The 27969-nt window shown below is 44.8% G+C and overlaps 6 protein-coding genes across 15 annotated transcripts; 2 read left to right on the forward strand and 4 right to left on the reverse strand.

Moving 5' to 3' along the window:
* Position 1: 1 nt before the first annotated feature.
* LOC118502810 (uncharacterized protein C9orf85 homolog) lies at positions 2–814 on the reverse strand. The gene has a single exon (XM_036035449.1). The coding sequence runs from the start codon at positions 729–731 to the stop codon at positions 33–35; it is 699 nt and encodes a 232-aa protein (XP_035891342.1). The 5' UTR covers positions 732–814; the 3' UTR covers positions 2–32.
* Positions 815–984: 170 nt separating this feature from the next.
* On the reverse strand, positions 985–2355 carry LOC118502811 (vacuolar protein sorting-associated protein 37B). Its single transcript, XM_036035451.1, has 3 exons — positions 2088–2355; positions 1845–2016; positions 985–1782 (listed from the first exon to the last, which is right to left on the reverse strand). Exons 1-3 carry the CDS (start codon positions 2199–2201, stop codon positions 1373–1375), a joined length of 696 nt encoding a protein of 231 aa, XP_035891344.1. The 5' UTR covers positions 2202–2355; the 3' UTR covers positions 985–1372.
* Positions 2356–2675: 320 nt separating this feature from the next.
* Positions 2676–7149, reverse strand: LOC118502813 (neutral ceramidase-like). 7 transcript variants are annotated; one of them, XM_036035457.1, is made up of 4 exons: positions 6897–7149; positions 5331–5755; positions 4361–5233; positions 2676–4286 (listed from the first exon to the last, which is right to left on the reverse strand). In XM_036035457.1, exons 2-4 carry the CDS (start codon positions 5550–5552, stop codon positions 3135–3137), a joined length of 2247 nt encoding a protein of 748 aa, XP_035891350.1. In that variant the 5' UTR covers positions 5553–5755; positions 6897–7149; the 3' UTR covers positions 2676–3134. The 7 variants fall into 7 exon arrangements, with proteins under 7 accessions (XP_035891350.1, XP_035891349.1, XP_035891354.1 ...); XM_036035456.1 differs by lacking the exon at positions 6897–7149 and adding an exon at positions 6698–6872; XM_036035461.1 differs by lacking the exon at positions 6897–7149 and adding an exon at positions 6552–6691.
* A 2791-nt stretch (positions 7150–9940) lies between these two features.
* On the forward strand, positions 9941–10860 carry LOC118502816 (dnaJ homolog subfamily C member 30, mitochondrial). Its single transcript, XM_036035465.1, has one exon. It carries the CDS (start codon positions 10026–10028, stop codon positions 10743–10745), a length of 720 nt encoding a protein of 239 aa, XP_035891358.1. The 5' UTR covers positions 9941–10025; the 3' UTR covers positions 10746–10860.
* Positions 10766–11995, reverse strand: LOC118502815 (probable 18S rRNA (guanine-N(7))-methyltransferase). The gene is made up of 3 exons (XM_036035463.1): positions 11842–11995; positions 11363–11779; positions 10766–11297 (listed from the first exon to the last, which is right to left on the reverse strand). The coding sequence occupies exons 1-3, from the start codon at positions 11878–11880 to the stop codon at positions 10917–10919; spliced, it is 837 nt and encodes a 278-aa protein (XP_035891356.1). The 5' UTR covers positions 11881–11995; the 3' UTR covers positions 10766–10916.
* Positions 11996–12078: 83 nt separating this feature from the next.
* Positions 12079–15823, forward strand: LOC118502812 (protein unc-45 homolog B). 4 transcript variants are annotated; one of them, XM_036035452.1, is made up of 3 exons: positions 12079–12297; positions 12357–13941; positions 14012–15823. In XM_036035452.1, exons 2-3 carry the CDS (start codon positions 12601–12603, stop codon positions 15521–15523), a joined length of 2853 nt encoding a protein of 950 aa, XP_035891345.1. In that variant the 5' UTR covers positions 12079–12297; positions 12357–12600; the 3' UTR covers positions 15524–15823. The 4 variants fall into 4 exon arrangements, with proteins under 4 accessions (XP_035891345.1, XP_035891346.1, XP_035891347.1 ...); XM_036035453.1 differs by having other exon boundaries at positions 12378–13941; XM_036035454.1 differs by having other exon boundaries at positions 12079–12254.
* Positions 15824–27969: the final 12146 nt, after the last annotated feature.

Genomic DNA, 27969 nt, shown 5'->3' on the forward strand with positions numbered 1-27969 from the left:
ATTGATATTTCGATACTGTAGGTTGAGAGCATTTATTTCGTGCCAGAACTTTTAGATAAATCCTCATCGCTATAGTCTTCATAATCCTCATCATCACTGCTGAAATCATCGTCTTCTCCGTTCTCTCCCTCCTCGCCATCCTTCCCGGCAGCCAGCTTCAGCTGAGTGAACTTTTCCAGCAACTCTTCCCTCGTCCGAGGCATCACGAATTTTTCCTTTTTCTTCCTTGTCTCGCTTTCTTCCTCGTCCGACCCGTCCTGATCGCCGGTCGGTCGCTTTTTCTTCTGGCCCCGGTTCATGTACCGCAGGAACGTTCGCCGCTTACGCTCCGGTAGCGATTTTATTAGCTGATCCATCTCGGCCTTCAGTTTCACCTGCTCCTGTTCCGTCGGTTCGGGCGGAATGATGCTGGCTTCGTCGGCGGACTTCAAACATTTGGCGCAGCACCGATGCGCTAGGGCACAATCGCGACAAATAACGTGATAGGCACGCTTTACCTTACGCTCGCCACATTTGCTGCACGATTTGGGTTGCGTGAGTGGTTTGTACTTGCGATACTTAATCTTCCAGTCGATGACGCTCTTGCAATGTTCACACACTTCGCACACGTTTAGGTTGGTGATGAGTTTTATGAGTGGCGTTTGTTTGTCGTGCAGATCGTTCTTAAAGGCGAATGTGTTTTGGTGCTTCTGGGCTCGAGTACGCCGGGTATCGCCTCGTTTTGAACTCATTTTTGCGTATTTTCACTGCGAAACACGATGTTCATGCCTTTTTCTAGCGGCAACGTGTTTTTGTTTACAATTTGTTTGAGCTTCGTTTGACGTTTACATTTGACAGCTGGAGAAGTTGTAGCCTAAAACAGGGGTGTGCCGGAAAAGTTTTAGCTGCAAACCGAGCACTTCAATTAATTTTTTCTTTTACTGATACTTTTTGCATGTTGCAATAAATTTTCATTTCTATTAAAAGAAAACTAAATAAAACGCATTTTTTTTTTGGTGTTAACACCGTTTGTTATTAACGTTTCGCTGATATATTTAATTTCTGCACACACTGTAGCCTGTTCGGCAGGCACAAACTCTTACTCCTGCAAACCGATACCATTTGCACCGGTTCTATTGTTTTAACTTAACAAATTAAACTCTTCATTATTAGTGTCACAGTAGCAAACCTATTCGTACGAGCTTATATGGCCCTAATCTTCGTTGAGCGTTTAGAACAATCAATAAAGCGTTTGTTCGATGGCTCACCTTTCATCGCCTGTCGCAATCGTCTACATCCGGTCGGGCCCGGGGGGAGCAGGAGAAGTTCAACTGTACCCATCAACAATACGGAGGCAGTTATCGGTAGTAAAGGCATACACGAAAGCTTTCCATTAGAATTGTGGCGGCCGGAACATGACCATCGGCATCGGCATCGACGGTGGCCCCACCGGATAGGGTACAGCAGTGCTGGGAGCCCCCATTCCGGGCGGCACATAGAAACCGCCGGGAAGTGCAGATTCTGAGGATGGATAGGGCATCGAGGTCGGTCCATAGCCTGCGTTAAATCTTTGTGCGGGCGGGTGCCTATTGCTACGCAGCAGCTCGGCCATCTTTTCCGCCTTCAGCTTTCTGCTGTGCATCAACTTGCGACTGTGCATGAATTGTTCTACGTAAGCGTCTACTGTTAGTTCGCTATCGAGAAGCTGTTTCACAATCTTTTCCGACTCTTCTTCGCTTTCGGCTGCGGCTGTCTGGAGCAGAGCGAGCACCGTTTCGGCATTGTTCTTTTCAGACTTTGAAGCTGCAACAGGAGTGTGGTTTTAGCAGGCGAATCTTTTGCGTTGAGGAAATGCACCCACTTACCCAATTGTGTCGCTAATTCCTTCACCGATTCACCCAGCGTACGGCACTCGTCGCCCAGCTCCTGCACCCGCGACCGCACCTCGACCATCTTTGGTTCAAAGTTCAAGTTGTTCTCTGCGAGGCTGCGGTTTTCGGCGATAATTAAATCCTTCGACGATTCTAGTGATTGCACCTGCGAAAGAATGGGAGGGGGGTTGTTTATTAATTGGCGACGAGGATGAGTCACACCCACAAACGTCCTACCGCTTCGTTAACTCGTTCGTCCAGCTTCTCGTCGTCCCCCAGCAGATCTCTCAGCTCGTCCGAGCTAAGCGTCTGGAGGGATTGTACGGCCTGCTGCAGGTATGGTTGGTACATTTTGTCCTAGCACAGTGTATGCCAGCGGAAGCTCGCCAGCACGCAATTCCGATGCAAAAAAAAGGATGCGACGCGTGCAGGAAACACCAATCGAACACACTTTGACCGTGAATGTGCTTTGTTTTCCCCTTTTCACACTTTTGTTTTGAAGCTGACAAAAGCTCCTGAATAGTGGGTTGTTGTAGGTCATCTCGAGTGACGTGACAAAATTAATGTTTTTTATTGATAAAAAAATTAGTTTCAATTATAATTATGTTTATTTAAATGCTCTTTTCCTTTAAATAAAAAATTCAAAAAAATGTTTAAATAATTTTAGGAATTACAACCAGCGGTTTGAGCTGTTTGCATCAAGCAGTGGATTTCAAGTTGTTGCATGCAACGTGGTGTCAAGTTGTAGCCCGCTAACAAGCCGCGCAATTTTTGATTTTTTTAAATATTATACGAACACGTGGTGAACAGAAGATAAACCACACCTTTGCAGCATATTTAATCTTTATTCATTATAGTACACACAGCACGTTTCATGACATTATTATGCTAGTTAAAGTATAGCTACCCACACCCATGCTTCGGGTGATCACGTAGTTCTATGTTCTGAATGCGTAAATTAGCAGGTTACACTGATGACGCAGGTTTCTTTTTTAAAGAATGGCGTAGTACGAAATCTAGCCTGTTTTTTTTTGGTATGAATATCATAGTTTGTGTGGACCATAATTGGCTGTGGCTGTGCGATTAGCATACATCGTCCACATTCGTAATCTATACCCCCAAAAACCCATAAACTAATGTTCTAGATACTTTTTAATTAATACTACCTTGTTTGAGCTTACTGCACCTTTTATCTGTGCAATCAGTTCCGGAAGAATCAGTTCCGCTTCCATCTCGGTTTTTGGCACTTTCGAAATCTCGTTAAAATGTCCGTCACAGAACCGCTCATTCCACGGTAAAATTCCTACTAGTGCCATTGTATGGGTAAATGCCTCCTAGAATGTATCGCCAGTAACCAAAGTGCTGTATCCGGTACGTACCCGGCTCGACCTGGTCCGAAATTTCCCACTCCAGCTCGATATCACTGTACGCGAACAGTGTCGAACGTCGGTACCACTTAAACTTCGTTTCCCAGTTCGCATCCGTTGCAATGACTTCCCACTCGTCACGATTGTTTTGCTGCTGGTCCACACTGTTTGATTCCTCGTATTCCGGCCTCAACCGTTCCACCGTAAAGTACGACCGTTCGTGCATCAGATTGTTGCGTGGATTGCCGGCTATAAACATCGCCCGCACAATATCCCCCCGATGGTAGGGCCTTTCTTTGGGCTGTACCTTACAATCGCCAAAGTACCATCCGAACGGATGTCCATCGAATACGACACCCGTCGACAGGGTGATCTGCTTGTCGTCCTCAAACGGTGGCATTGGACCGGGTGCGAGCTTTTCACCCACAGCAATCGAGCGCATTAGCTTACGGAACTGTTCCAGGTAGATGGTTAGCGTGTGAGGTCCGTAAAGGGTGGACGCTCCTTCATACCGTTGGATAGCGTACTCTTCCGGTGTTGCCACGTAGCTGGTGTACATGTTGGAAAGGCCTGCCACAACCACCGTAATCTCCTTGTTGGCCGCATCTAGTGACGTCTGGGCAACGGCCGCCCGTAGTCTCCTGCCGGACATGGTCGTAAACTCCGCCGGAACAGCTGCAATGGCAAAGTCACCCACGAGTAGAAGCTGTGTAGGGACAATTTTCGGCTGCACTTCGTACGAAAACTTTGCCCGTCCACTGGCAATCAGGATGGGTTTCGGTGCTTGACATTTTTTGTCTTCCGGCGTTGGTTCTGCCAGAATGTCCCGAGCCGTGTTCCAGAAGGAGGAATCGGTCAGAGTGGCTTGTCGGAAATCGAACGCTCCTGGGCCATCGGTTGTTCCTGCGCCGAAGCTGTATCCCATGGCAGGGTAGCATCCGTGGACGGTTTCGGACTTGCCAGTGCTAGCATTAACGTACGGTACCTTCATCTCGGTCATATCAATAAATTGGTGGGCAAATTTGATCGGTCCCTTCACCTCGCGGCCTCCATTCGCTCGAAGTAGTTTCTGTGAAGAGTAATAAAAACAAAAAGATTTTTTAAAAAGGGTCTTCTTTTGCAATAAAATAAATCAATACTTACTATCGCTGCATCGTAAAGTCTTGTGCCGATGATTTTCGTGCTCTCGAACATATCCTTTCCAGGGCCGGACGCAATGCAAGCACCAGCTCCTGCCGGACACGACGAAGTCAACATATCACACGGCAGCCCAGTCTTTTCGCACTTTGGTCCCATAATGTTGGGTGACGCGTCGCCCAGGTTAGTCGAAGCGAACGCACCCACAAACTCGCCCTGGCCCGGAATACGAACTCCATTTCGATCCAGCTCCAGCAGCACCGACGCATAGCCAACGTTATCACTCGACACGTATCGGTTCGTTTTGTTCATCGACGTCGGATGAACGGCAAACCAATTGATGGACCCGAACAGATGGCCGGCCGCATCTACCAACCGCAGCTGGACCAACTTCTTGTCGGTGTAATCTCGATACTGATCCCGCTCCCACTGTGGATTATTCTCGTACGCGCTTGGACTACGGTTAATGTTCGCCTCGTTGATGGTAGTCTCCGACAGGAATACGCGTCCGTCGCGCATACTCTCATGGGCACGTACAATCGCCAGCGTAATGCCTTCGACCAGCGCGTCAAAGTTCTGCGGCACAAAGCCGAGCGATGCGATATCGTACAGGTAGGACATCAGGAAGCCGGACGGTACGCTGTGACTGTGCGAACCGCTCAGCACCACGTTTTCGAATCGATACGTATCGCCGTACCGTGCCCTTAGCAGGTTCAGCACGTCACGCTTAACCGCGTGCCCCATCATGCCGGCATCCGCACTCACAAACACAACCCTTTCTTCTTCCGCCTGCGGTCCGTCATCCGCAAAGATGAATGCACGCGCGTACTGTCGCAGATGAATGCCCTGACCGCGCTGTGAAAACTCACCGTAGCCCATCTGAGGAAGGGAACAGCACACAAAAAAAAGGGCGCCAAGAGAGGCGTACGGAAATGATCAGAGATGCATGAGCACGTTCTACCGCTTCTTCACTTACAAATCCAATCTCCACCGGCGGTCCAGTACAGTCAGCCCTTCCAACGCCCAACCGGTAGGCGGAGGTGACTTGCAGCCACACCACCAGAACTACCGTTAGCACGGTGAACAAAGAACTGTACGATCGCATCTTGTCTTCGAGTGCTGGTTTGCTGATGCGGAAGATGTCTCGTTGCCGCCTCAAACCTTTGCAGCCGGTAGACACGCGGTACGTGCTCAGCATAAGGCGCGGCAATGATGCTGCTTCCCTTGTCCACTATTCAGCACACCTATTTACCCACTAAGCGCTAAGGTAGCAGCAGTACAGCGGAGTCGTCTCTGATAAGTCGCGTCTCACACTACCCACCTTTTTTGGGCCAATCGATTAAATGTTTAGGGGTGGGCCGTATCTCAACGCGTTCGATCGCTGGCCAAGTGTTGAAGGAACTGCAGAATATAGCGAAAAAGGGGAGAAAAAAACCTATATATACCTCTGGTGTATATTCGAAGCGCGAAATATAGATATACGGGGAACGGGGCGTAGATTAGATTAGATATCAAAGATTCGACGACGACGATGACGACGGTCGGTTACTCCAAATGCAGAGCACCACACACAACAAAATAAAGCCCACTTATCAAACCTGCCACCGGGATGATGATTGAGCAGAATTAGGTTAATCGCACGGGTAAATCAACTTTGCAATTGCCCGAACACTGCACTCAATTCGGCAAAAAACGCAACTTCCGGATGTCCGAGGTTCAATTTCAATTTCGATTGTTTTCGACTCATTTACTTTTTGTACTTTCAACTTCGACGAAGGTCAACTGATAATTTTGAAGTACACACAGAGCACGGTTAAAATTTCATTAATCCCCACACTACCCCTTCACGGTTCGTATCGATCTAGAGAATTCGCATTATTTCCCCTCCGGTGTGGCTTGCTGCACTTGTCAATTTATGTTATTGCAACAACCCTTCACTATTCGCACGCACACACCACCAGACACTCTCCTCGCAAACTTCACGTGCAAAACAGCGTGCACTGGAAGAGAGAAGGTTGCTATGATCGCAAAGTAATTCATTAAGTACCGTTGCCTGCACGACGAAGCTTTTCTTGGGGCTGAAGGCTTTCCCAGCACACACACAAAAACAGTACATACTCTATCACTTGATTTTATGTTGCTCTTTGTGCCTGGGCAGGATTTCCGCGACGAAACAAACACGCACCCTTCTCATAACCTTTAACTGTTGTGTTTACGCCGTGTTCCAGCTGTAGAGGTAGCTAACGAGGATGACACATGGATGTAAACAGATTCGCAACGGAAACGCTCTCCACACACAACAACACCGCCACAAACGGATCAAAACAAAACGGAAATACGTACGCACAACCACTGGGGTCATCAAATCACGTTGCACGTGCTTGTTATTGTTTTTTTTTTTGTCTCTCTAACTGGCTGCCACCACTCAAAAGTAAAAGATCGCGCAAGACAATCGCGCGCTCGCGACTCAGAACGCGTGTTCTCTTCGACCGACCTGCTGAGCAAAACTGACTTGCCCTGACCGCGCAAACGGCGTACTTACCCGCGGTGCCTGCACGGACTTTCGCTTCGCAAAACTTCCGCGCGTACACACGCTCGTCCGCCTTGCCGCGCACTTACACTCACGCACGCACACAGCCTTACGCTCAGTTCTCGTTGGGGATGGTGTGTGGTTGACGCGGAAGGTTACTCCTTTTTTTCTTTCTACCCTTCCGTCCACTAAGGAACCAGAATGATGCGTACGCTGCGTACCACGACGCAATGGGGAACCGCGCTTTATCGCGGATTCGTCGAAACTGGGAAGCAAATAACAAAGCGCGAACGACATATATTAGCGACCGTGTGAGTGTGTGTGTGTGTGGGTTTGTTGTGATAAAACTACAGCCGCAACAACAAAATCGCGAGACACTTAATCGTGAGAACTCGATCGATGCATATGGATGCCGAATGGAGAAAAACACACACACATACACGGGAGAGAACACAAAGGGGAAGTCGCGCCCGGCGATCGAGAATCGCGCCCGACGATCCTCATCCCGCACGGCCTTGGCGTACGAGATACGCGCGCGCATTTTGCTCGCCTCTTCGCAGTCACGTTCTTGCGGAAGCTTTTGAAAGATCTCGCTCGTCTAAGATTCGCGTCGGAAGTGAGCAAGACGCTTCGTGGCTTTGAATGATCCCCTTGACAGGTGGTTTACCTTTTGCGATGCAACGGATGCTTTTGGCTTTACAACCATCACCACCACCACCAAGAATGACCAATTTGTGCTGAAGCAAGCTCAACTTTGAACGCAATAACTTTTCGCGTAGCGTCCAAAACAGGTACAGCAGAGGTTTGAAAATAATTGAGACGTTGGCAGTTACAGCTGCCACCACCACCAGACCATTTTTAAACCCCGCACGAAGCAATGTTCTCGAAACAGACATGCCGGTCCATGGTTCGAATTTTTCACATTCACACGAGTCACCCCTCTCTCCGGCGAGCTCTGGCGAGCAAGCAGTGTATAATGACACCTTAATTTTAAATGATTGAAAACCACCGCCGAGACATCTCCCAGTTTGTCCGTATCCGCAGCATGAATATTTGATCTCCGGTGGGGTTAGTTTTTTGCGCTCTATCTATCAAACAGTTTTCATCTAGCGCCTGAAGCGCCACCACCCGAGGAGGGAGCAATTTAAATACTCGCTGCTGTCCTCGAACTGCACGAGGAGTGTTGGAGGAGATATTGATTTTCTTTCACGCGTATTCCGTATGCGGTCGCTTGAGCTTGTCGTACCAGCAACAAACTGCCCAACCTTGTGACCTGTCTGCCTGAGCAAGGGCTGTTCCCGCGCGCAGGCTTGACCTACGATCGCCACTGCACGCACGCTCACAACTCGCTCAGGTGCCTAAAGCCACACGTGCTCGTTACGAATGATCGCGAACGCAGCCAGTAGACGGAGCCTATCATAATCACTGTTTACTTCCTTATTTGTGCATCCTTCCGTGAAAAGATGCGCTCACCGGCTGGCGGGGAGGTCACACAATTTTGGGGGGTGAACTTAGGCCGGCAAAGATTCCGACTAACCGGTTAACGGTTCCGTTTTTCCGTGGTGCGACCGTTAGAGTCTCGAAATAACATTGATGATAAAAAATAGCTTCCTTGTTTCCTATCTTTCTATGATTTGCATTTTGTTTACTTTGGTTTTGAAGAATCTTGTCTTTCCGGCTCGTGTCGCTAGAACGATGCTCTCGGCTGAACTTTAAATATCGATGCGCAAGTTTATTCACCGCACTTTGGCGCTGACGGTAGGTGACGGTGTCGAGGCCATTGCAAACCATCCCAGACTCTGAGAGCTTTCGTCGCTCGTGTATGCGTATGATTCAGCTTGAAGAATCTGAAGATCTGACGCACTCGATCGTGCGTTGCGCGTTCGCCACCGGTGTGGCCGAAACGTGTGGAGTGGACCGTTGCCCAAGCGATGCAATCGAAACAATAATTTGGTTGCGTACCGAAGGTCAATCATACATCTTCTCTGGGAGTGTTTTTCTAGTGGGTTGGCTGCGTAGGTAGGTAAGTAGGAGCTCGCAAAGAGAAAGGATTCTGTTGCACGGCGATGTATGTAGATTTTGTAAATACTGCTTGATAAGGCCAAGTTTGAAGGTGCCATCATTAGCTATGATTTTAATTACTTTATTTTTATTGTGCGGGATTGCTAAATATTTGAACAACTATACTCGTCTAGCTACGCCGTGGATGAGGCCGGGTCCAAACGGATCTAAATAAACATAGCTAATCAATTTGCCATTGACCTATTCATAATTCTGGTGGTCTGAACTTGAGACTGACGTACGCTTTTGTTTGCCGGACAAACAAAGATTTGTCTGTTCCTGGTACGGTTTAATATTTCCTACAAAGAAAAAAAAATTGTTTAAAAAATCGATAAGATTCGATTGACGATTGTTGTTGTTTCTTTGGCTTTTGTTTTATCTGAACCAAATGTTTATCGCCACAGTACTGCATATTGTGAATCGCAGTTTGTTATCTGGTGCTTTTTTTGAGGCGGTTTTTTTTTGTTGCTGAAAAATTGGTTCTAGTATCGATAAAAGTTAATGCCGCGATCGTGGGTATGATACGGCAAGGTCACCCTGGCAGCAAGTTGTGCAATTCCGGGGTTTTTATCGAAATATATTTTATCCTCATATCCTATGTGGGATGCATTTGAGTTCAGTCTATTTAGGGAACATGTGTTATCCCTTTATGAGTAATGGACCACTCGACGGACCGCCTGTGTTATTTTTAATCATTGCTAAATCCTGCTGAAATGAATAAGATTTGCCTTATGTTTTATGTTATTATGTCCTGTAATTTCATTTGATATCTCCATGATACCATGATAGAATAGTAATAAAATTGGTGTCCATGCTACAGTGAATAATGCATCTTCAAACAGTGACCTACTTAAAATGATTGAATATTCCGTTATTTGAATGCAACCGAAATGAAGCACGTGCTTCGCGGATATCATCGATTCGTTTCGATGTTTATGCGTTGTTTTAACGTAAACGTCAAACTGGAGCCCGCGCTAAACGTCAAATTATATAAACATGACATAACTTTGGGAAATCTTTTGTTTTGGTGTGTTTTGAAAGTTGTGCAAAAGGTTACGGGCCGCGCCGCGTTGTAGATAAATGAATAGAAAATGGTTAACAACAGTAGATGCATTTCCTAAAATGTTACCTTCGCTGCATCCACTGAACGGGTGGCTCGGGCGAGCAATACTGCTGCGATACCTTGAACCTCACAAACGATGGATCAGCTGTTCCGTGGCGTTGCTCCGAAGCCACTACGATTCGCTTGGTGTAACAGCGAACGCAACACAGAACGATATTAAGCAGGCCTACTACAAGCTGTCCAAATTGTACCATCCGGACAAGAACAAGGGCAGCGAGGTGGCGGCCGAAAAGTTCCGCGACATTACGGCAGCGTACGAGGTGCTTGGGAACTACCGGCTGAGGAAGCTGTACGACAAGGGCATTCTGCACACGGCCGGCCGACAGTTTGCGAGCGAAGCACCGAGCGCAACGGAAGAACACACCGAAGACGATGCCCAGACGCGATTCTACAAGAAGCGCATGACTCGAACGCATACCCCAACGGCGACGGGCCGCACACCGATCTACGACTTTGACGAGTGGGCTCGGAACCATTACGGGAGCAGGTTCGATCAGAAGATGAAGGCGGAGGAGCGGTTCAGAAAGAAAGCTGAACGGGAAGAGATTTTCAAGACTCGACTGCAGCATGAGTACATCATATTTCCGCTACTATTTTTCTGCATCCTGTACTGTGTGATAGTGTTCCAAGAGGGTACATACGATTCTCCCAAGCCGGTGACGAAAAATGAGCCTTAAAAAGGCTGCAAGGTAACGGGTTAAGCGTGGCTGGAGCTATCGTATTATTTATCTGTACATATTTTAGAGCAATAACAATACACCGCAGGCCCTTGTGCTACGTGAGTCCAAAAGTCGACGCGTTGGTAGAGTTTCATTCTTCTTCTCACTCATGAGCAGCATATTTATGTTTCAAAACCTACCGCTTCGCTTCCGTGCCGTGAATCGTGAATCTTTACGCGTTTCAACACCCTGCTGCCTTCGCTTTTCCTTCTTGGCCAAAACCCATTCGCGTGACTTTTTCAACGGTTTTCCCCGTGCATTTCGTGCGTATTCTGCCTGCTTACGGCTGTATCCAATCTGTCCCTCACTGTCGTCCGTACCGAGAGCCGCCGGGAGCTTGGCCACACCCCCGGTCATCAGCACCAGGAAGTATTTTTTCGCCCTGGCAGAGTTGGGATAATCCACCACAATACCACCGTAGAAGCCGGCTTTCATTGCTTGCGAAGTGACCAGTTCGATCTGATCTGCCGTTTCGGGATAAAACTGAAAAACGGCTCTGGCGTTGCGAGTCTGTAAATAAAGCATCAGAAGATTGTTAATTGTATGTGTAAAGATCGAAATACCAACAAACTTACCAAACTGGAAAACAGCGTACTGAAGAACTGATACAAGCGTTTGGGTGGAACGTGTGACTTTTTGTCCGCATTACAGAGCCACTGTAAAGCGGAAATAGAAACGGCTCCATCGAAGGTACCCGGTTTGAAAGGCATCCCTTGGCCCATATCACCGAGCAGCAGGTCGCCCTCGACTTCCCGATCAATTGCAATGTCCAGCATATGGTTGGATATATCGATCCCGATCCACACGTGTCCTTGCTCCTCGAGCACACTGCCCGATAGTCCTGACCCACAGCCGATGTCGAGGATTAGCTGCGGTGAATCATCGTCCGGATCGAGGGCCAGCAGTTCGATGGCACGCTCACACATCTGCACCTGGATGTCGATGATGCGTGTGTTGTTCGTATACTTTTTCGCTTCATCCTCGTTGTAGAACTGCAATGTTATGAAATGGAATAAAGTGCCTTGGGCGCATGGGAGGGTACATTTTCACTTACAATCTCCGGTGGAGCGATGTGTTCGGGACGTCGGGACATTTTCACAAATTTCTAAAATTTTGGTGATTTATTTTGGTGCGTGGAACACATGCGGTTTGTTTTGATGGAATGCACTGCACAACTGTACGCTGCCGGTCATGAGAAACTGACAGTTATTTAAATAAAAAATACAGCATTTTTGACAGCAAAAGCATCTGACAGCAGTTTGTTGACATTCCATCGCCCAAAGGAATTTGGTGTGTTTGTGTTGGTTTGCCGACAAAAACATCTGTTTTTCTTTAAGCGAATTATCCTACAGTATTGCACGAAATAGTATTATTTTCCGGTAATTGGTGTCTTTTGCTCCTTCCCTCCAAGCCACAAATAGGAGTTTCTGGTGATTAAGTCGCGAACAGTTAAGAAATCCTAACTAGGTTAGTTGGTTAGCATTGTGGAAGCCATACGCGGACGGTGAAGGTTGGTTGAGAGGGTGTGCCGAGGCAAAGCAAAACGATTTAAAAATAGAAAATTTTCAGTTTCCTTTTCATTTTCCTCAGCTTCCCAGTGACATTAGAGAATTTTCCTTTGCCGGATAGCACGTTTGCACTGCCAGTGGCCGAAAGGAAAGTTGGAGAACGATCTAGAACGGTGGCGAGAACTTAATAAAAGGGCAACAAGCACCGCGATTGCAAGTGATTCATACGGAAGAAAGTGATCGAGCAAGAAGGTGAACATTTGGAAGAACATTGCTATAAAGTGAAGCAAGAATAAACGCCGAATATGGTTGCAACGGAGGAAAAAGTTACGATGGACGTGGATGAGGCAACCGCCTTCAAGGAACGTGGAAATGCAGAATTCAAGGATGATTGCTGGGAAGCAGCCATCAAGTGGTACACGAAAGCGATCCACGCCGGTGAGAAGCATAAAGATTTGCCGGTGTTCTACAAAAACCGTGCCGCGGCCTACCTAAAGCTGGAGCAGTACGAAAACGCCCAGAAGGATTGCACCGAGTCGCTGGACCTGTGTCCGAACGATCCGAAAGCACTGTTCCGTCGGTTTCAGGCGTTCGAAGCGTTGGAGCGGTTCGAGGAAGCGTACAAAGACCTGCGCACGATCCACACGCACGATCCGAACAACAAAACGATCAAACCCCACCTGGAGCGGCTGCATGCGATCGTACAGGAGCGTGCCCGGGAACGGGCCCAGACTTCGAACAAGGTGACGAAAATGTTCGAAATTGCGTTCGACATCGGAGCGCCGAAGGACAAGCGGGAACAGGCGATGAGCAATATCGTGGTGCTGGCTCGGGAGCAGGCCGGCGTGGAGGTTATGATGAGGGAGGGTGTGGTGACGCGGGTTGGCAAGTTGCTGAAGGTGGAGAAAAACAACGACATCATCACGAACGCCATTCGAGCGATCGATGGCGTTTGTTTGAAGAGCCCCGAACGCACGAAGCAGGTCATTAACGAGCTCGGTATTCCGTGGTTCTTGCAAATCCTGGACTGTAACGTGGAGGAGCGTGTGGCAGCTTCCCAACACTGCATGCAAACCGTGCTAAACTCGATCTCGGGCATGGACAACAAGGAAGACACGAAGCCAAACGATGCGCTGGTAAAGGAAAATCAGCAAATCATCGAAACACTGCTCACCTGTCTGCTGTACTCGGTGACCGATCGTACGATCACGGGCATGGCTCGCGATTCCATCATGGAGCTGCTGATCCGTAACGTTCACTGGAAGACACTGAACTGGGCGGAACGGTTGGTCGAGCTGAAGGGTCTGATGCGCCTGATGGAGGTGTGTTCCGAGCTGGAGGAGTACAAGTACGAGAGTGCGATGAACATTACGCCGTCGTCGCGCACCATCGCTACCGTGTGCTTGTCCCGCATCTACGAGAACATGTACTACGATCAGGCACGAGAGCGGTTCACGGAACAGATTGCGGATTTTGTGAAGGATAAGCTGCTTACGCCCGATCACGAATCGAAGGTGCGTGTAACTGTCGCGATCACGTCGCTGCTACTTGGACCGCTGGACGTTGGTAACACGATCGTGTCGCGTGAAGGTGTCCTGCAGATGATTCTCATCATGGCCCAGTCGGACAATTTGCTGGAACAGAAAGTGAGTCTTGAGAGTAACCAACTTGCGTAAAGGGAATATAATATTAATCACGCTTTTTTGTGTGTTATAGGTCGCTTGCGAATGTTTGATTGCCGCTGCCTCGAAGAAGGACAAAGCGAAGGGTTTGGTGCAGTCGGGAGCGGAAATTTTGAAGCGCTTGTACTCGTCGAAGAACGAGGAAATTCGCGTCCGTGCCCTGGTGGGTCTGTGCAAGATCGGCAGTTCGGGCGGTTTGGATGCTTCGATTCGTCCGTTTGCTGATGGATCGACGAAAAAGCTGGCGGAAGCATGCCGTCGGTTTTTGGTGAAGCCGGGCAAGGATAAGGACATTCGTAAGTTTGCCGCCGAAGGTCTCGCCTATCTAACGCTGGACGCAGAGGTAAAGGAAAAGCTGGTGGAGGATCGTGCCGCTATCAAGGGATTGATTGAGCTAGCTAAAACGGGCGATCAGTCCGCACTGTACGGTGTCGTTACGACGCTGGTGAATCTGGTGAATGCATACGACAAGCAGGAGATGGTGCCGGAGCTGGTAGAGTTGGCCAAGTTCGCGAAGCACCACATCCCCGAAGAGCACGAACTGGACGATCCGGACTTTGTGAGCGCGCGTGTGATTGTGCTCGCCAACGAAGGTGTCACGTCCGGGTTGGTTGCTCTCTGCAAAACGGAGAGTGATAATTCGAAGGAAATGATTGCTCGCGTCTTTAATGCGCTGTGCAGTGAGCAGGAGGCACGCGGTAAGGTGGTGCAGCAGGGAGGTGCGAAGGTGTTGCTTCCGCTGTGTCTCAACGGAACGGCTAATGGTAAGCGGCATGCCGCGCAGGCATTGTCACGCATCGGAATCACCATCAATCCGGAGGTCGCTTTCCCTGGTCAGCGCAATCTGGAAGTGATCCGCCCATTGATGAACCAACTGCATCCCGATTATACTTCGCTGGAAAACTTTGAAGCACTGATGGCGCTGTGCAATCTGGCCTCGATGAACGAATCCACCCGCCAGCGCATCCTGAAGGAACAGGGCATGGTTAAGATCGAGTCGTACATGGCGGAAGATCACTTGATGCTGCGGCGTGCCGCAACGCAGGTGATGTGCAACATGGTACAGTCACCCGATGCGGTGGCACTGTGCGAAAAGCCAAACGATCGTGTAAAGATGCTCGCCCTGCTCTGCGAAGAAGAGGACGAAGACACTGCGCTGGCAGCATCGGGAGCACTCGCCTATCTAACGGCCGTTTCAGAGCGTTGCTGCGAAAAGATGTTTGAACCGACGGCCTGGTTGAACGTGTTTCACACGCTAGTTGCAAACCCGAGCCCGGGCGTGCAGCACCGGGGCCTCGTGATCATACGCAACATTATCAAGACGAACAAGCAGCTCGCCTCGAAACTGTTCGACACGGATCTGCTGCAGATGATGTACGGCGTTACGCAGCTGAACGATGAAACGCGTGCGAAGGCGATCGAGTGTGCGCAGGAATGTTTGAAGCTGGCCGAAGAGTACCGGTTGATTCAGGAAAATGCCGACGCCGATTTGGCACCGGACGTGTTCAAGGAGCAGTCAGCTACGATTGAAGAAATCGATAATTGAACTGGGAGTTGGGAAGGGTTCGCGAAAGGACAACAAAGTGCATTACAACATCTTCTTAAACTAATTGTTATATCTCTTACACGGCGCAGCATTGTGCTTGCGTTGGTTTTCCGAGCCGTTCGGGAAACGTATACCGAAGTAATGGACATGCCTTCGTTACGAGGGTGAATCGTACTTACTAGGAACTTGTAGCGTGTCGTCTGTTTTTTTATTTTTATTTTTATAGTTTGGAAGTTTTGAGACCATTTTGATGTACTAGATATTTATAATAAAGAATTTGTGAATGATTTTTCATCTAAAGAGGTGTGCATTTTTTTATTTTTTTTAAATCGCATCCTTCCGGAGTATTCTATCGGATTATCATGTGGATGAACTTTACTCTCCTTCGATGGAAATAGATTCCCCAAGGTTATATCATTCCCCTAAAAATGATTTTCTCGGTCGAAAGTTCACTTCAAACTAGGGGAAAATGCTTTCCCGTTGTTATAGATGAATGCATGAGAAGGACTCATGACGCGGAATGAATAAGTGAATCGCTGTGAGAAAATGAACACTGCTCTCCTGTCTCACTTGAGTGAACCAATTCTCCGTCTAAAGGGGAAATGCATTTTCTCACCAGCGTGAGTTTTCCCCACCAGTTACCAGTGAGAGAGAAAATTCCGAAGCGATCCGAGTTCGGGCCCGACTTTTGGGTGAGAAATGTACCCTTCAAACTCAAATCAAACTCGCGAGCGCGAATCGAAGTCCTCGAGCTGCATGCATTGACATCGGACGGAAGATGCTTCTCACCGTGCTCCGCTCCGGCTGTGGTTTTGTGACACGATGATCCGTTGGGACTGGGGCAAGGTAAATTATGTTGACATCGTTATAGCCTCCCATCCGTTCACCCGTTCGCTTCAAACCGCTGCCAGCTTCGGGCCGTCACGTGCGAATAGCCGTCGAACGATATGCGACAACGTTGTTCCCGCGATCTTACAAAGGCACGCACAAAAGCGCAAAAAACAAATCGCTTCAAGTATTGCATTTTACGACCGGAAATAGTTTGTTTGTTGGTTGTGAATAAAATCGCGGGAAAGCATTAGCGCTCACGTGTTTTGAACGATTAATTTGAAGCATCAAGCTTTAAACGAGGGACCTTGTTTTTGGATTTGGGAAATGAATAGCGGAAGTTTTGTCGCAAGTAGATGGATTCACAAAAAAAAGAGGGCCGACTTTACTCTACTGGCAAAGCACACGAAATCATCGCGTGTTGTCAACCTATCTCCATTACCCCGTTGAGAGGGTTATTTTTCGTTAAGTTTAGTTTTCCTGGGGTCCTTGATGATGTTTGTTGCTGTTTGAGCTCGATTTTGTATTTCCGCGGTAATATGATGCTACGTCTCATTCGTTTCGAATAATTTTCGGTCTGGCGTTATCCTTTGTGGAAGATAATGTTGCTTTCTCCTTTGTTTCTTTCCTTCCTTGTTAACTTTTTCTGAAGGAAGTCCTTGGTATCGGTTGCATTGACGAAGGCGGCTATAGCCATTGCATGGTTGGGTTTGGTTGGGTTTGTTGGCATTTAATGCCTACCCAAACCTTTGTCACAATAAGGTAAATGGAGCAAAAGTTTATCGGAACGATGTCATGATTGTATGATTAATTTATGGACACGAAGGCATCGGGAAAGAATGGAAGTATTAGGGCAGTATTAATTTTTGAAATCTTTCTAAGTAATTACTTCCTGAAGATATTTATAAAAATTTGCTTTTTTTCTATACTTATTTATTAGTTTTAATTTAGGCGAACATTTTGATATTTTACGACCAATTTAGTACTATTTTTTCATCAAGAATGGCCTGGTCGTATTGCTACCATTTTTATAATGATCAAACACAAAAATAATAATTACAAAATGTTTTTCTGATGCAGAAATAACTATATAGTATCTGTTCAGTATTTTGAGACCTAAATTCAACTTAAAATTATTTAAAACTAACATCACCACACTGAAGTGTGTTATAAAACAATACCAAAAATGGCGACTAACTTTTCTCGACACTTTAAATGATTAGAAGCTAGATTATGGGATTATTGGAAGGTTTTGCATTGCTTCGTGCACATCATGGATCGAAGAAACAAATTACCCTCGAGAGAGAGAGAGAGAAATGGAAAAAAATTAGAAGGTTTATCCACTTGGCCAGACTTTTTCACCATTTGACGAAGATAGACGAATGCCCGTGATCACGGTGCAGAACCAAAAACAAAACAAGTGGCAAAAAACAATTAAAACAAAAAAAAACTGTTAGAGGAAAAAAAGGAAAACTTTTGTCATTAATCTAATTTTTGTAGGCTCGTGACTGAAGGGAAAAAAGAAGACAGAAAAGAAATGCAACAAAACGTCCATGCCAAAAATGGGCGGCCGAAAAATGTCTCGACCGGAGTGAAATGAAGATGGTCAAACGGGGTAAGATAATGTGGATATTGTTTGGCCCCAGCTTCCCGGATTATCCTCCACCATGGGCGTGGATGGGCTACTCGTTTTTCTATCCTTCCAAACAATCGCAACAACAACCGACCAACGATGCCCGAGATGATGGTGTAGATTACGTTATGATTCCATTGCATGCCCCGTACAACAGTGGGCCGATGGACCACTCCACTAAAAAAAAAACCCGAGCAAAGGATTCAGGGCTTTTCGGTCCAGATAAAATAAATTATCCCACCACTTTGGTCGATCTTTTGTTCTTGGTCCTTCGTTCCACTCCTTTTGCTCACCTCTTCTCGCGTTTGCTTGCTGTTGCCTGTTCCGGTGCCGGCAAGTATCGAGCATCCCCGGCGAGTCCATGAAAGGGGGCACATTTTTCCGGCGACGAAGTTGACACTTGGTTGTTTCGGCGAAAGGTCTATGATTTTGGTTTATCGCTGGATAAGCCGCTCCGAAAGCTAGATTTATGGCCGCTAATACCAATTATTCGACTTAGCGAAAGTCCGACGGTCGGTTTGTGCGTGCCTTCGTTTTTTTTGTTTCTTGGTTTTTGGTTTTGACAAGCAACGCAAGAAGGATGTGGGAAATAAAGCAACGACATCTGTTTCTCGGCTTCAAAGTTGTGTTTTTGTGCTGGCGCGGCTGGTTTTTGTTTTCCGATAACCGTGACGATTTTTTGGTCTAGCAGGCTCTGCTGCTCTTAGCGCTAGCCACTTCACGATTTAGGTGGGAATGGTTGGTCGGTTTGCTGCGCTCGATTGTTCGGCCAGAAGCCTTACCACAGTGAAAAAAGTTTTAACGAAGAAATCCAGCGCAGCGTTAAAGTTATGAATAACGGCCGGGGTGTTTGTTGATCCAATGTGGGGGAAGAATGGAGAAGAGTTTGTTTGAAAAAAGCTATATACCCTCTTATAGCACATTTTTATTCATGAACTTGATAGTAAAAACCTGGTGCTAAATTTATTTTCTTCACTCCTGAGGTTAATGTGAAGAGCTAATCGTTTTTATTGTTTCGTACAAATCAATCAGAGCTTGCTTACTTACATACTTACTTTTCGGGCGCAACATACCCTTCCCAGTCTTGCTCTACAGCAGATGTCCTCAATATCACTCATGCTCTAGCTCGTCGTTTGCAATGTCAATATTGCTACCTACTACTCTGAAAGATAGAAAAAGGCTGGGTCATTCAATACCATTCAACATAAATCATTAGCCCAGCAGAGCCTGGTGAGTCTAATCGGCTAATTCTAGGGTGAGATTAGTGTATAACCCATAGAGCTCATCATTTTAGCTGCTACTCAATTGACCTTAATGTAACAAAATAGTATAAGGACTATGAAGACAAGCGTCTCGTGTTGGTTAATCTCTGTTCACGCCAAATAGATAGTTACATTACATGCACTAACCAAGCAACAGCAGTAGTCGGAAGTTTGATCTTGAATCTTCCGCCCAGATGAATCCCAATCCTCATAAGGCGAAATAGGGTTCGCAACCACCAAACCTCCAACTTCAACCGGAAGTGTCATCGCAGCTTCCCCAACACCAACCGCGATCGCGCTTGTGGAGAAGACAGCAGACATGCAAACTCAGCTTGAAAGAGTGAAGTGGGGAATATTCATCGTACCTTTCACTTATGCCAATAGCGTTCCCTCTTATAACCAGATAGCGAAGAGACAGTCTTTTTTTAGAACACAAATGTAGTGGATGATGTTCCTTACCATCGATAGTTTACAGCCAATAAATTTAATTCATCAAAGTTATTTATAGCCTTTTTATATTTAATTGGAATGGCTTGACTGTATTCAGCAACGAAAATATAGTTAAAGTAGTTTAACGTTAGACATCAAGCAATAAGGTCAGTCCGTTCTATTAAATTTAAAAAAAGGTTATACATCAGCTTAAGCGTACTTCAGAAATTGAAACAAATATGGACACTGGCTGAAGCTGATGAACATCTCGTATCGGAACTATAGGAAACTACTCAAATGGATTTTTAAAAGCCATCTATAATTACTTACTTCATGTGCTGTGAAGTGTTTTTCACATTGTGCATTGCATGCAACGTTCCATGAGATGCCAAGAAACAGTATGTTCACAAGGACAGGATGATAGGAGGTATGATTCACAATAATGGCGTTAATGTGTTAAGAGCATGTTGCTTGATAAGTTAGAGAGAAAGGATCTTAGGTGTCTCATTATTTATTTATTATCTATAATTCCAGTATTACGGCATGACGCCGTATTGTCAACACCGCATGTGTTGACGATTACAAATTCATAGGTGTCTCATTAGATGAATATATAATTAGAGCAGTACAAGAGTAAATTTTGAAGAATAATTTTGATGAGGTTAGTGTGAAACTATTTAATAATAAAAAAAAACTTCGCTTACTAATGCGATACTATTGTGAGAGGACTTTGAGATTAGATTCTTACTCGTAATTGGAGTCAGCTCTGTGAGACTTAGTTTAACCATTGCGATGAATTATGCTAGAAACTCACATTAAGCTGTATTAAATAGAGCATTTATGTTTGCTAATTCTATCAAATTTAATCTTCAGACAATCATAATCCACTCTACACAAAATACCCTGCCAAAGCAGATGCAATGCTGTAACATACAGAGAAAGAAAATGCAAATGGTCCAATGGAGGAAATTTTTGCCCGAGGAAAGTCATTACCGAAACATGAAGCACCAATCCAATACCGACCCGAACCGGAGTGAATCGATTTCGAAGCCTAAAAGCCACAATAAACGATCGAGAAGCGTAACAAAAACAGTACCAGAAAGCAAAAATTTGAATGCAAAGATGCGTTGACCAAAATCAATAAACATTTAGAGTAAAAGAGGGGGGGGAAGATTCCTTCGCCCCTTCGGTCGGTCGGTTCGGTTGGGTCAAAAAGTGTTATGCTGTCCATCGTCCTTCGTGTGTTTGTTTGCTTTGGTTCGAAGGTTGTACCCTACCTGAAGGATGAAGTAGGAAGGAAGTGCTCTTGCAGATACTGACCGGAGAGTAAAATGCTGATTAACTAACTCCATCCACACCGGGGAAACGGGCCCATAAAGGGTTTAGGCGCGATGCTAAATATTGCCTGTATATCCAGTTTTTAAAGGTTTTCTTGCGCGCTTACGAGCCGGCAGACGAACCGGCTAGATGAAAACCCAACCAAGTGTAAGTGTTTTCGGTTTGTTTTTCACTTTTCTGGCTCCGTCTTTCGCCGCCATTAAAGTGAAGTGTCCGATGGAAGATTTTGCCAAATGCGAACAATTTGCTGTTTTTGCGAGATTGGTCGATTAACAGATTTCGCTTTCGAGGTACATTCGGTTGCTGGAAACATCGGCGAAAGGGTGACCCTGCCCTTTGGCGGTCATTACCCGTGCTGGTCCGGCGATGGTGTGGTACAATAAATATTAATTATCTATTCTGTTTGTAGCATTTAGTGGGCAGCGGGAAACCGGGCGTTAGATTAAACAGGCGAAATGGAAATCAATTAATGTGCAGTGAGTATTTTGAAGGGTAAGAGGAAAAATCTAACTTAACCTGCCTAACTTTTTTGGTTTTAAATTTTATCTTACAGAATACTTAATGTAATAACACTTTTTTTTTTTTTATTCATGAAGAACGGCCTGGCCGTATTGCTGTAATAACTCTTTTACATCGCGCTTAAATACAGAACTATATCATTACAATAATACAAGTACTTGGAGATGCAATATTCAAATTGTTCTTTAAGATCTAGCATAATTATTTGATCCCGAAAAGATTATTGTCCGTGGTTCAAAAGATCATTTAACATCTCGATCAAAAATAATATTTGCAATGAAAAAACATTCAGAAATTCAAAGATGGTAATTTGCATAAGTAAAACAACAATGAATAACTTAATGCAATATGTTTTTTGCGGATTTTTTATTTACACAATATTGTGTTGTCTATATTGGATATTTTGGAGTCGTTTGTATAGATGCTCTGACCCCTACATCTGGCTTTCATAAAGATTGTTGGAATTTGAATATGCTTTTCATATCAATTGGATTAAAGTATTGGTATGAATTTATGGTTAGACATAAATGCATATGCATGAAACAACAATTATGGTTGAGGCTTTACATTTTATAGCATAGCAAGGTACCTTCCTTGAATTGGAATGAATTACAGGATGAACTGAGACGACTGAAATATGTAAACGGACAATGAATATACAGTTACTAACTGAACGCCAAGCGAGCAACACAAGTTTGACTCATGTCCCTTCTCGATCACGATCAGTGAAAATCATAAAAAGATTTCATTTATACTTTAGGGTTTCATAAAGGTAAAACCTCTAGAAAATATCGTTGTTATCCAAAATTCGTCATTCAATCCTATGTTTCGACTTCTCCGATGTTGTATAGAATAATATAGTATAAAGCTCCAGAATATAGTACAAAACTCTAAATGCTCAAGACAGGTTTTTTTAATTAACTTCACAGCTTCTGATACCAGTTGTCAGATATCTGGTAGAACGAACCTTAGGGCTGTTCTTTGACTGCTGTAGGTCTTGGCTACTCCCAATTAAATGATAAGGTTGAAATATTTTATCTGCAATTAAAAAAAAGTAATAAACGCAACAGATTATTAGGAGGATCGCTAGCACACCTTGATAGTCTATCAGATAAAATTATAGAGCTTCCTTTTCAAGACGTCTTCAAACGATTTTGAAAAACAATAATAAATGAAATATTTTTAAAGTAATATAAAAGCATACAATTACAAATATATAGATGAATTTGAGTAAAGTGAAATATGCCATAAAATATTAAAGTAAAAGTGGCCAACACGTGATACTGGCAGCACGGTAAACATCATCAGAGACTTCGATCGTGGTACAACGGAAGAGCACGATCTCTTCCCTTATGAACCCTCTTGCTATACTCCTGTTACATCGTAAGCAGTAAAGGTTTGGTTTCCATTTAAGTAGGGGGTAAAAGACTCGAGAAGGCCCCCCCTAGAATCTTTTGTGTGCAGCACTGTGGCCTGTCATTTTTGTTGTACAGTGGGATTTCTGTATGGTCAAAACCCATTTGATGTAAACATTGTGCATTGTTCCTTAATACTGTTAATAGACAGCGAGTAGAACTTGATACAATACATTTTAACAAGTGGTTTGAGATGATGATATTCTTATGTTTCCTCCTTTGCTGAATATCAATGCACGGTAACAAGTATTCATCGAATTACTGTTCCGTTGCCGTCCGAGAACGCCGTGCATGTTTTAGGCCCGATTGTTCACCCCTAGTGCGACTGAAATCTAGTACGAAGCTCCTGTAACCCAAAATGAATGGTAGGGTTAGCGGAGAGGGGATTTTAATCAAATAATAACAATATTTTATTCGACTTTCTTCAACCAATTTTGACCACACTGAAAGCACACTGAAAGCTCACTGTGAAGCTCTCGCAACGTGCACTGCGGATTGCATACCTTTCGGCGTAAATCCTACAGCGCCTAACAAATTTTGTCAGGGGGGGGCCTTCTCGAGTCTTTTACCAAGTAGGGATTTTCAAGGAAAAGTTTATTTAGGTTAAAGGTAGTGATAGGTTAGGTCAATTTTATAAACTTAAAGTTGTACAAAAGTTTTTGTTTCTAAAATAATGTTTACCGAAGTTGACCCGAGTCGAGTTAAAAACTGTTAAAGCTAAACCCCTCCAATAGCGAAACCCTACCAGCCACCTGCTGATACCGCATCTCGTATCGTCCTAATTCGATCCGTTAAACTAACCAACCGAGAACCGTTAAGAAACGGGAAAAAATATTCAAATGAACTCATCTATCGTGCTTTCTACCGTTCGCTTTGGTACGATTTTTCTGTCCAAAAACTGTGTACGTGGAATGAATTTCTACTCCATCCTCAAAATGTGTGCCATGTTCTAACCATTTCCTCTCTGTACCTTCATCACAGCCTGCTGCAGATACGGTAAGTGAGTTTATTTTTAAGATTTTGCTATATCGAGCAAAAGGACAGACAGCAATACATAGAAGAAAGAAAAAGAAAGCGCTTTGCACCTAAGTGAGAAATAATTGAAAACGTGATCAAATTGGAGAATTAACAAATCCTCAAGATTTATAATTACCGGCGCACAGGAGTTGTCGACACAAAAAATCGGACACTCGACCCGGGGCAAACAATGTTGCCCCGTGGTGCAGCAAGAAGTAAAAACACACGGTGCAGCAAGGAGTATTTAGGCTTCTAGTGGATTGTTGGGAATAGAGCAGATATATTGATAACAAACAAAGCCAGGGACCGAGAGAGAGAGAGAGGGTGAAGGACTAAACAAAAAACAGCTTCTTGTGCAGTTTTCACTGGCCACTGGGGGCGTCGTCGGGGCACAATGCATAGCCATACGCGAACCAGAAGAGCAGAGCCAGAAAATGCTTCGCTAGCTGCCGACGGGTTCGAAATCTGTTGTCACGTTGGCAGCTCTGGCACCAGTGTCGTCCGTGTAGTGTCCGAGTGTCCGAAACCATGTCACAAATGCAATGGAGGGTTCCTGGAGATTGGGAGATTCTATTCTTGCACTACACTAGCACATGGGTGGGATGAGAAGCTGGACAACAACAAAAAACGGGGGCGAAAGAAACACAAAATCCAACCACCAGAAGGAAGTGACAGCAAATGGTAACCATTTTAGATGGTGCTGGAATTTGAGAGTGCAGGCACACAAAAAAAAACACACCGGGAAACTTTTGAACATGAGACGAAAGTTCCAAAGTTCCCAAGAGAACTTAGGGAAAACAGAGGTGAGAGAGAAAAAAAAGGAAAGCCGAGAGCATTAAACAACGACAGCAAAACAAGCTCACATGCAATCAAACATCGGAGACACACACATTGGCACGGTGCAAATGGGAAGATAAAACAGAGCTTCAAATGAGCTGAAATTGGCGAATGGAAAGGCAAACTTGCTCTCGGTCCACGCGCGCCCATGATGACGGAGCGGACTTCCCGAAAAGTCCAGCAACGCAGCGTTTGTAAGCCCGTCCCGATAGCAAGAAGCAGCTTGCACAAAATCAAAACCACCCGGCACCCCTGGACTCGGTCCCTCGGTGGTAAATGAAAAACGTGTCTTTGTAAAAGCTGCCATGCTGCTTCGTGTCCCTAGCCCTTCGTGTGTAAACGAATGGCGGTTGGCGCGACAAAACATAACAATCTACTGCTGCACGGATTGTGTGGGAAACACAGTAGCTACGACAGCAGCCTCCTGCATGGTCAGCATGTTTTTATTTGGGGCTGGTGCAGCAGCCGGGACGGCCAAGCGAACTGGAATGGGAACGATTCATGCACTGGATGCACTAATCGGTGTCGAGTGAAAACTGCGCCACTGGACAAGGGAGCCAAGGGAACGAGAGTGAAGGTGGAAGGTGCATGAAGAATGTTTGGTAAGAAAGCGTGTTATGAGTAAACGTCGGATAGTGATGATGATGGTTGCCAGCCAGCGAATGCAACAGAAACCGTAATCTATCCCGGGACTCGAGCACTGGTATCAATTCGAAGACACATTGGGCGAAGGGTTTTGTGTTCTGTTTTGTGCACCATTTTTAAGTTGGGACTTTTGTTCATGTTTGTTTGACTGGTTTCTTGCTTCGTGTTATGTGCTGGATGTGAGTTATGGTCCGGTAATTAAAAAGTATTAAACAGGGTTTTTTTTGGTTTGTTTGTTTTTGTCGATCTACTGGTTTTCATTGTTTTTGTGAGTGGACATTTTTATCGTTTTCTATTGAATCCTGGAAATGTCAGATTATCGACCCACGAAGAATATGATAAACTAGATGAGTTTGTTTAAAATTGTTTGCTTATTGGAAGGAATAATGACATAATGTTGCATTTAAAGTAAAAAACGCAGTCTGAATAAAACATCGGTATTGAATTTAAAAATATTATTTTATATATTCTTTGAATTGTTTTTATTTAATGTTTAAAAAAAATTATAGATTCTGTTTAATCTTAATAATAATTTAATAATTTTGTACTTCAGGTTCTTTAAATATTTGATTTTAATAGCTTATAAATGCATATCTAAAATAAGTTTAATATAAGTATTAAAAACATTAAACCCGCATCAGATGAAAGCAACCTCAAATATGGAGTAAGATGCGTGTACGGGTTTTGATTTAAATGTTGTAAATACTAAAATTGATTAAAACATCAAAGAGATTGTATGGAAATAAACTTGCATCAAAATGTATTCAATTTTTTTTTAAAAGCATCCGCAACTAACGATATTACCCTTATTTTTACATTTTACAGAAATGAATGGAGGCGCCCAGTGCTTTGTAACAATAGGATCTAACGTTAATGCATTTTAAAAGCATTCCTATCCGGCGACATCCAGCTGTTAAAATTATTGAACATCTAAAGCAAATAAACAATGGCGTCCAGGTCAGTCTGGTGGCCGAGGTGATAGAATCGCCGGCCTTCATACGGTAGGTCCGACAATCGCGTTTTCGACCGATCGATGTTTTTCAACTATCGATTTTTTTTCAACAAAAAAAGCTGACAATGCCGAACATAACCGTCACAGCTGACACCGACGATAATAACGAGACAGATCACCACGGTAGGAGGAACGAGAGAAGGGGGATTTAAGAAGGCAAGGGCCCCGAAGAAGAAGAATGGAGGCGCCCAGTACTTTGTAACGTTTGGATCTAGCGTGAGAAAATCCTGGAATTAAAATATTGGAAAAGAAGTAAGCATAACCAATTCATATGAAATGTGCGATCCCAAAAAATATATTTAAAAAAAACGGAACCGGAAATTAAACATGAATGAGGCAAACTAAAAAGTACACTTCCAACGAACCTTAGTATTGTTACGATTCAATCTAAAACTGTTTTGAATCATATCATGTACATTTTTAAGTGTGCAATTTCTACATCCCATCAAAGTATATTCCACTCCACAAAAACCAAAATCGTGGTAATAGCTTTCAAACGAGATGTTAAACAAACAAACAAAGACAAGCAAAACGCAAACGAAAAATAAAATCCACAATCCGCCGAATGGTGTTCCGTAAATGTTTTGGCGTACTGTAACTGACGTGGCGAGATGGCGAAGCAACGAGACAAACCAAACGCTACTGACAAGTTTTCTTCGAAAGTTACTTAGTCACCAAACTTGTCCTGTTGCGCAAATACCGTACTTAGACATTAGTTTTTTTTTCTTAAGCGAATCCAGTCCAACCCAGTGACAGGTGGTTCATCCACTGAAACGCGATGGCAGCGCGAGTGGGTCGTGGGAAACTTTTACCCGCTAATAGTGTGTGAAAAGCTTAAAAACCTTACAGGGAACTTCAACCCTTGCCATGCACTTCCAATGGGATTGAATACGCTGTCGCCGAAGTTTTCCGATCCAATCGCAGTGTGTGACAGTCAGCTTCGGGGAAGATTGTTCAAGTAACGCTCGCTTTAGTTGAGGTGGAAAATCAGTTTGATGATTGTTTAAAAAACTCAAGTATTGATCCCCCAACTCGTTTGCAATATTATCCGATCAAGCATTAGTAATATTTATTGCCCAGCACGTCATAACGTATTATAATTTGAAAATAATTACGCTTTTTTGTTGATGCTCGGGGCTTCGGGTTTTATTTAAATATTGGCCCCCCATGCAAAGTGCTTCATAATATGTGATATGAGATATTTAATCATTTCCACCTCGATTTACTTTTATTATAAACCCATCAAAACCGATGCCGCACTACAGCGTGTGGGGAAAGAAAAAAAAACAAACCCAGACCCCGAACGATTTGCGTCATGTGGAAATGATTCGCAGTAATTTGATCAAATGTTATTTAAAACTCGCTCGCTGCGCTCTAACGGGTAGCGAGAAATTATGATGAATGCGTCACGCTGCAGTCACAACCTCGGCCACGGTTCACACGAAAAGAACACTGTCATTAACGGATGCTGGAGCATCGGGATGGAGAGGATGAGGGATGGAAGCATTATT

The sequence above is a fragment of the Anopheles stephensi genome, chromosome 2 (genome assembly GCF_013141755.1).
Source record: "Anopheles stephensi strain Indian chromosome 2, UCI_ANSTEP_V1.0, whole genome shotgun sequence".
Lineage (NCBI taxonomy): Eukaryota > Metazoa > Arthropoda > Insecta > Diptera > Culicidae > Anopheles > Anopheles stephensi.

Coding starts and splice junctions, on each gene's coding strand:
- LOC118502810 (XM_036035449.1), bottom strand. CDS start 731: ATGAGTTCAAAACGAGGCGATACCCGGCGTACTCGAGCCCAGAAGCAC.
- LOC118502811 (XM_036035451.1), bottom strand. CDS start 2,201: ATGTACCAACCATACCTGCAGCAGGCCGTACAATCCCTCCAGACGCTT. Junction 2,017..2,087: donor ACGAACGAGTTAACGAAGCG/GTAGGACGTTTG, acceptor ATTCTTTCGCAG/GTGCAATCACTAGAATCGTC. Junction 1,783..1,844: donor GGAATTAGCGACACAATTGG/GTAAGTGGGTGC, acceptor CTCCTGTTGCAG/CTTCAAAGTCTGAAAAGAAC.
- LOC118502813 (XM_036035457.1), bottom strand. CDS start 5,552: ATGCTGAGCACGTACCGCGTGTCTACCGGCTGCAAAGGTTTGAGGCGG. Junction 5,234..5,330: donor CGCCGGTGGAGATTGGATTT/GTAAGTGAAGAA, acceptor TCCCTTCCTCAG/ATGGGCTACGGTGAGTTTTC. Junction 4,287..4,360: donor GACTTTACGATGCAGCGATA/GTAAGTATTGAT, acceptor TACTCTTCACAG/AAACTACTTCGAGCGAATGG.
- LOC118502816 (XM_036035465.1), top strand. CDS start 10,026: ATGAATAGAAAATGGTTAACAACAGTAGATGCATTTCCTAAAATGTTA.
- LOC118502815 (XM_036035463.1), bottom strand. CDS start 11,880: ATGTCCCGACGTCCCGAACACATCGCTCCACCGGAGATT. Junction 11,780..11,841: donor ACATCGCTCCACCGGAGATT/GTAAGTGAAAAT, acceptor ATAACATTGCAG/TTCTACAACGAGGATGAAGC. Junction 11,298..11,362: donor GTACGCTGTTTTCCAGTTTG/GTAAGTTTGTTG, acceptor CTTTATTTACAG/ACTCGCAACGCCAGAGCCGT.
- LOC118502812 (XM_036035452.1), top strand. CDS start 12,601: ATGGTTGCAACGGAGGAAAAAGTTACGATGGACGTGGATGAGGCAACC. Junction 13,942..14,011: donor ACAATTTGCTGGAACAGAAA/GTGAGTCTTGAG, acceptor TGTGTGTTATAG/GTCGCTTGCGAATGTTTGAT.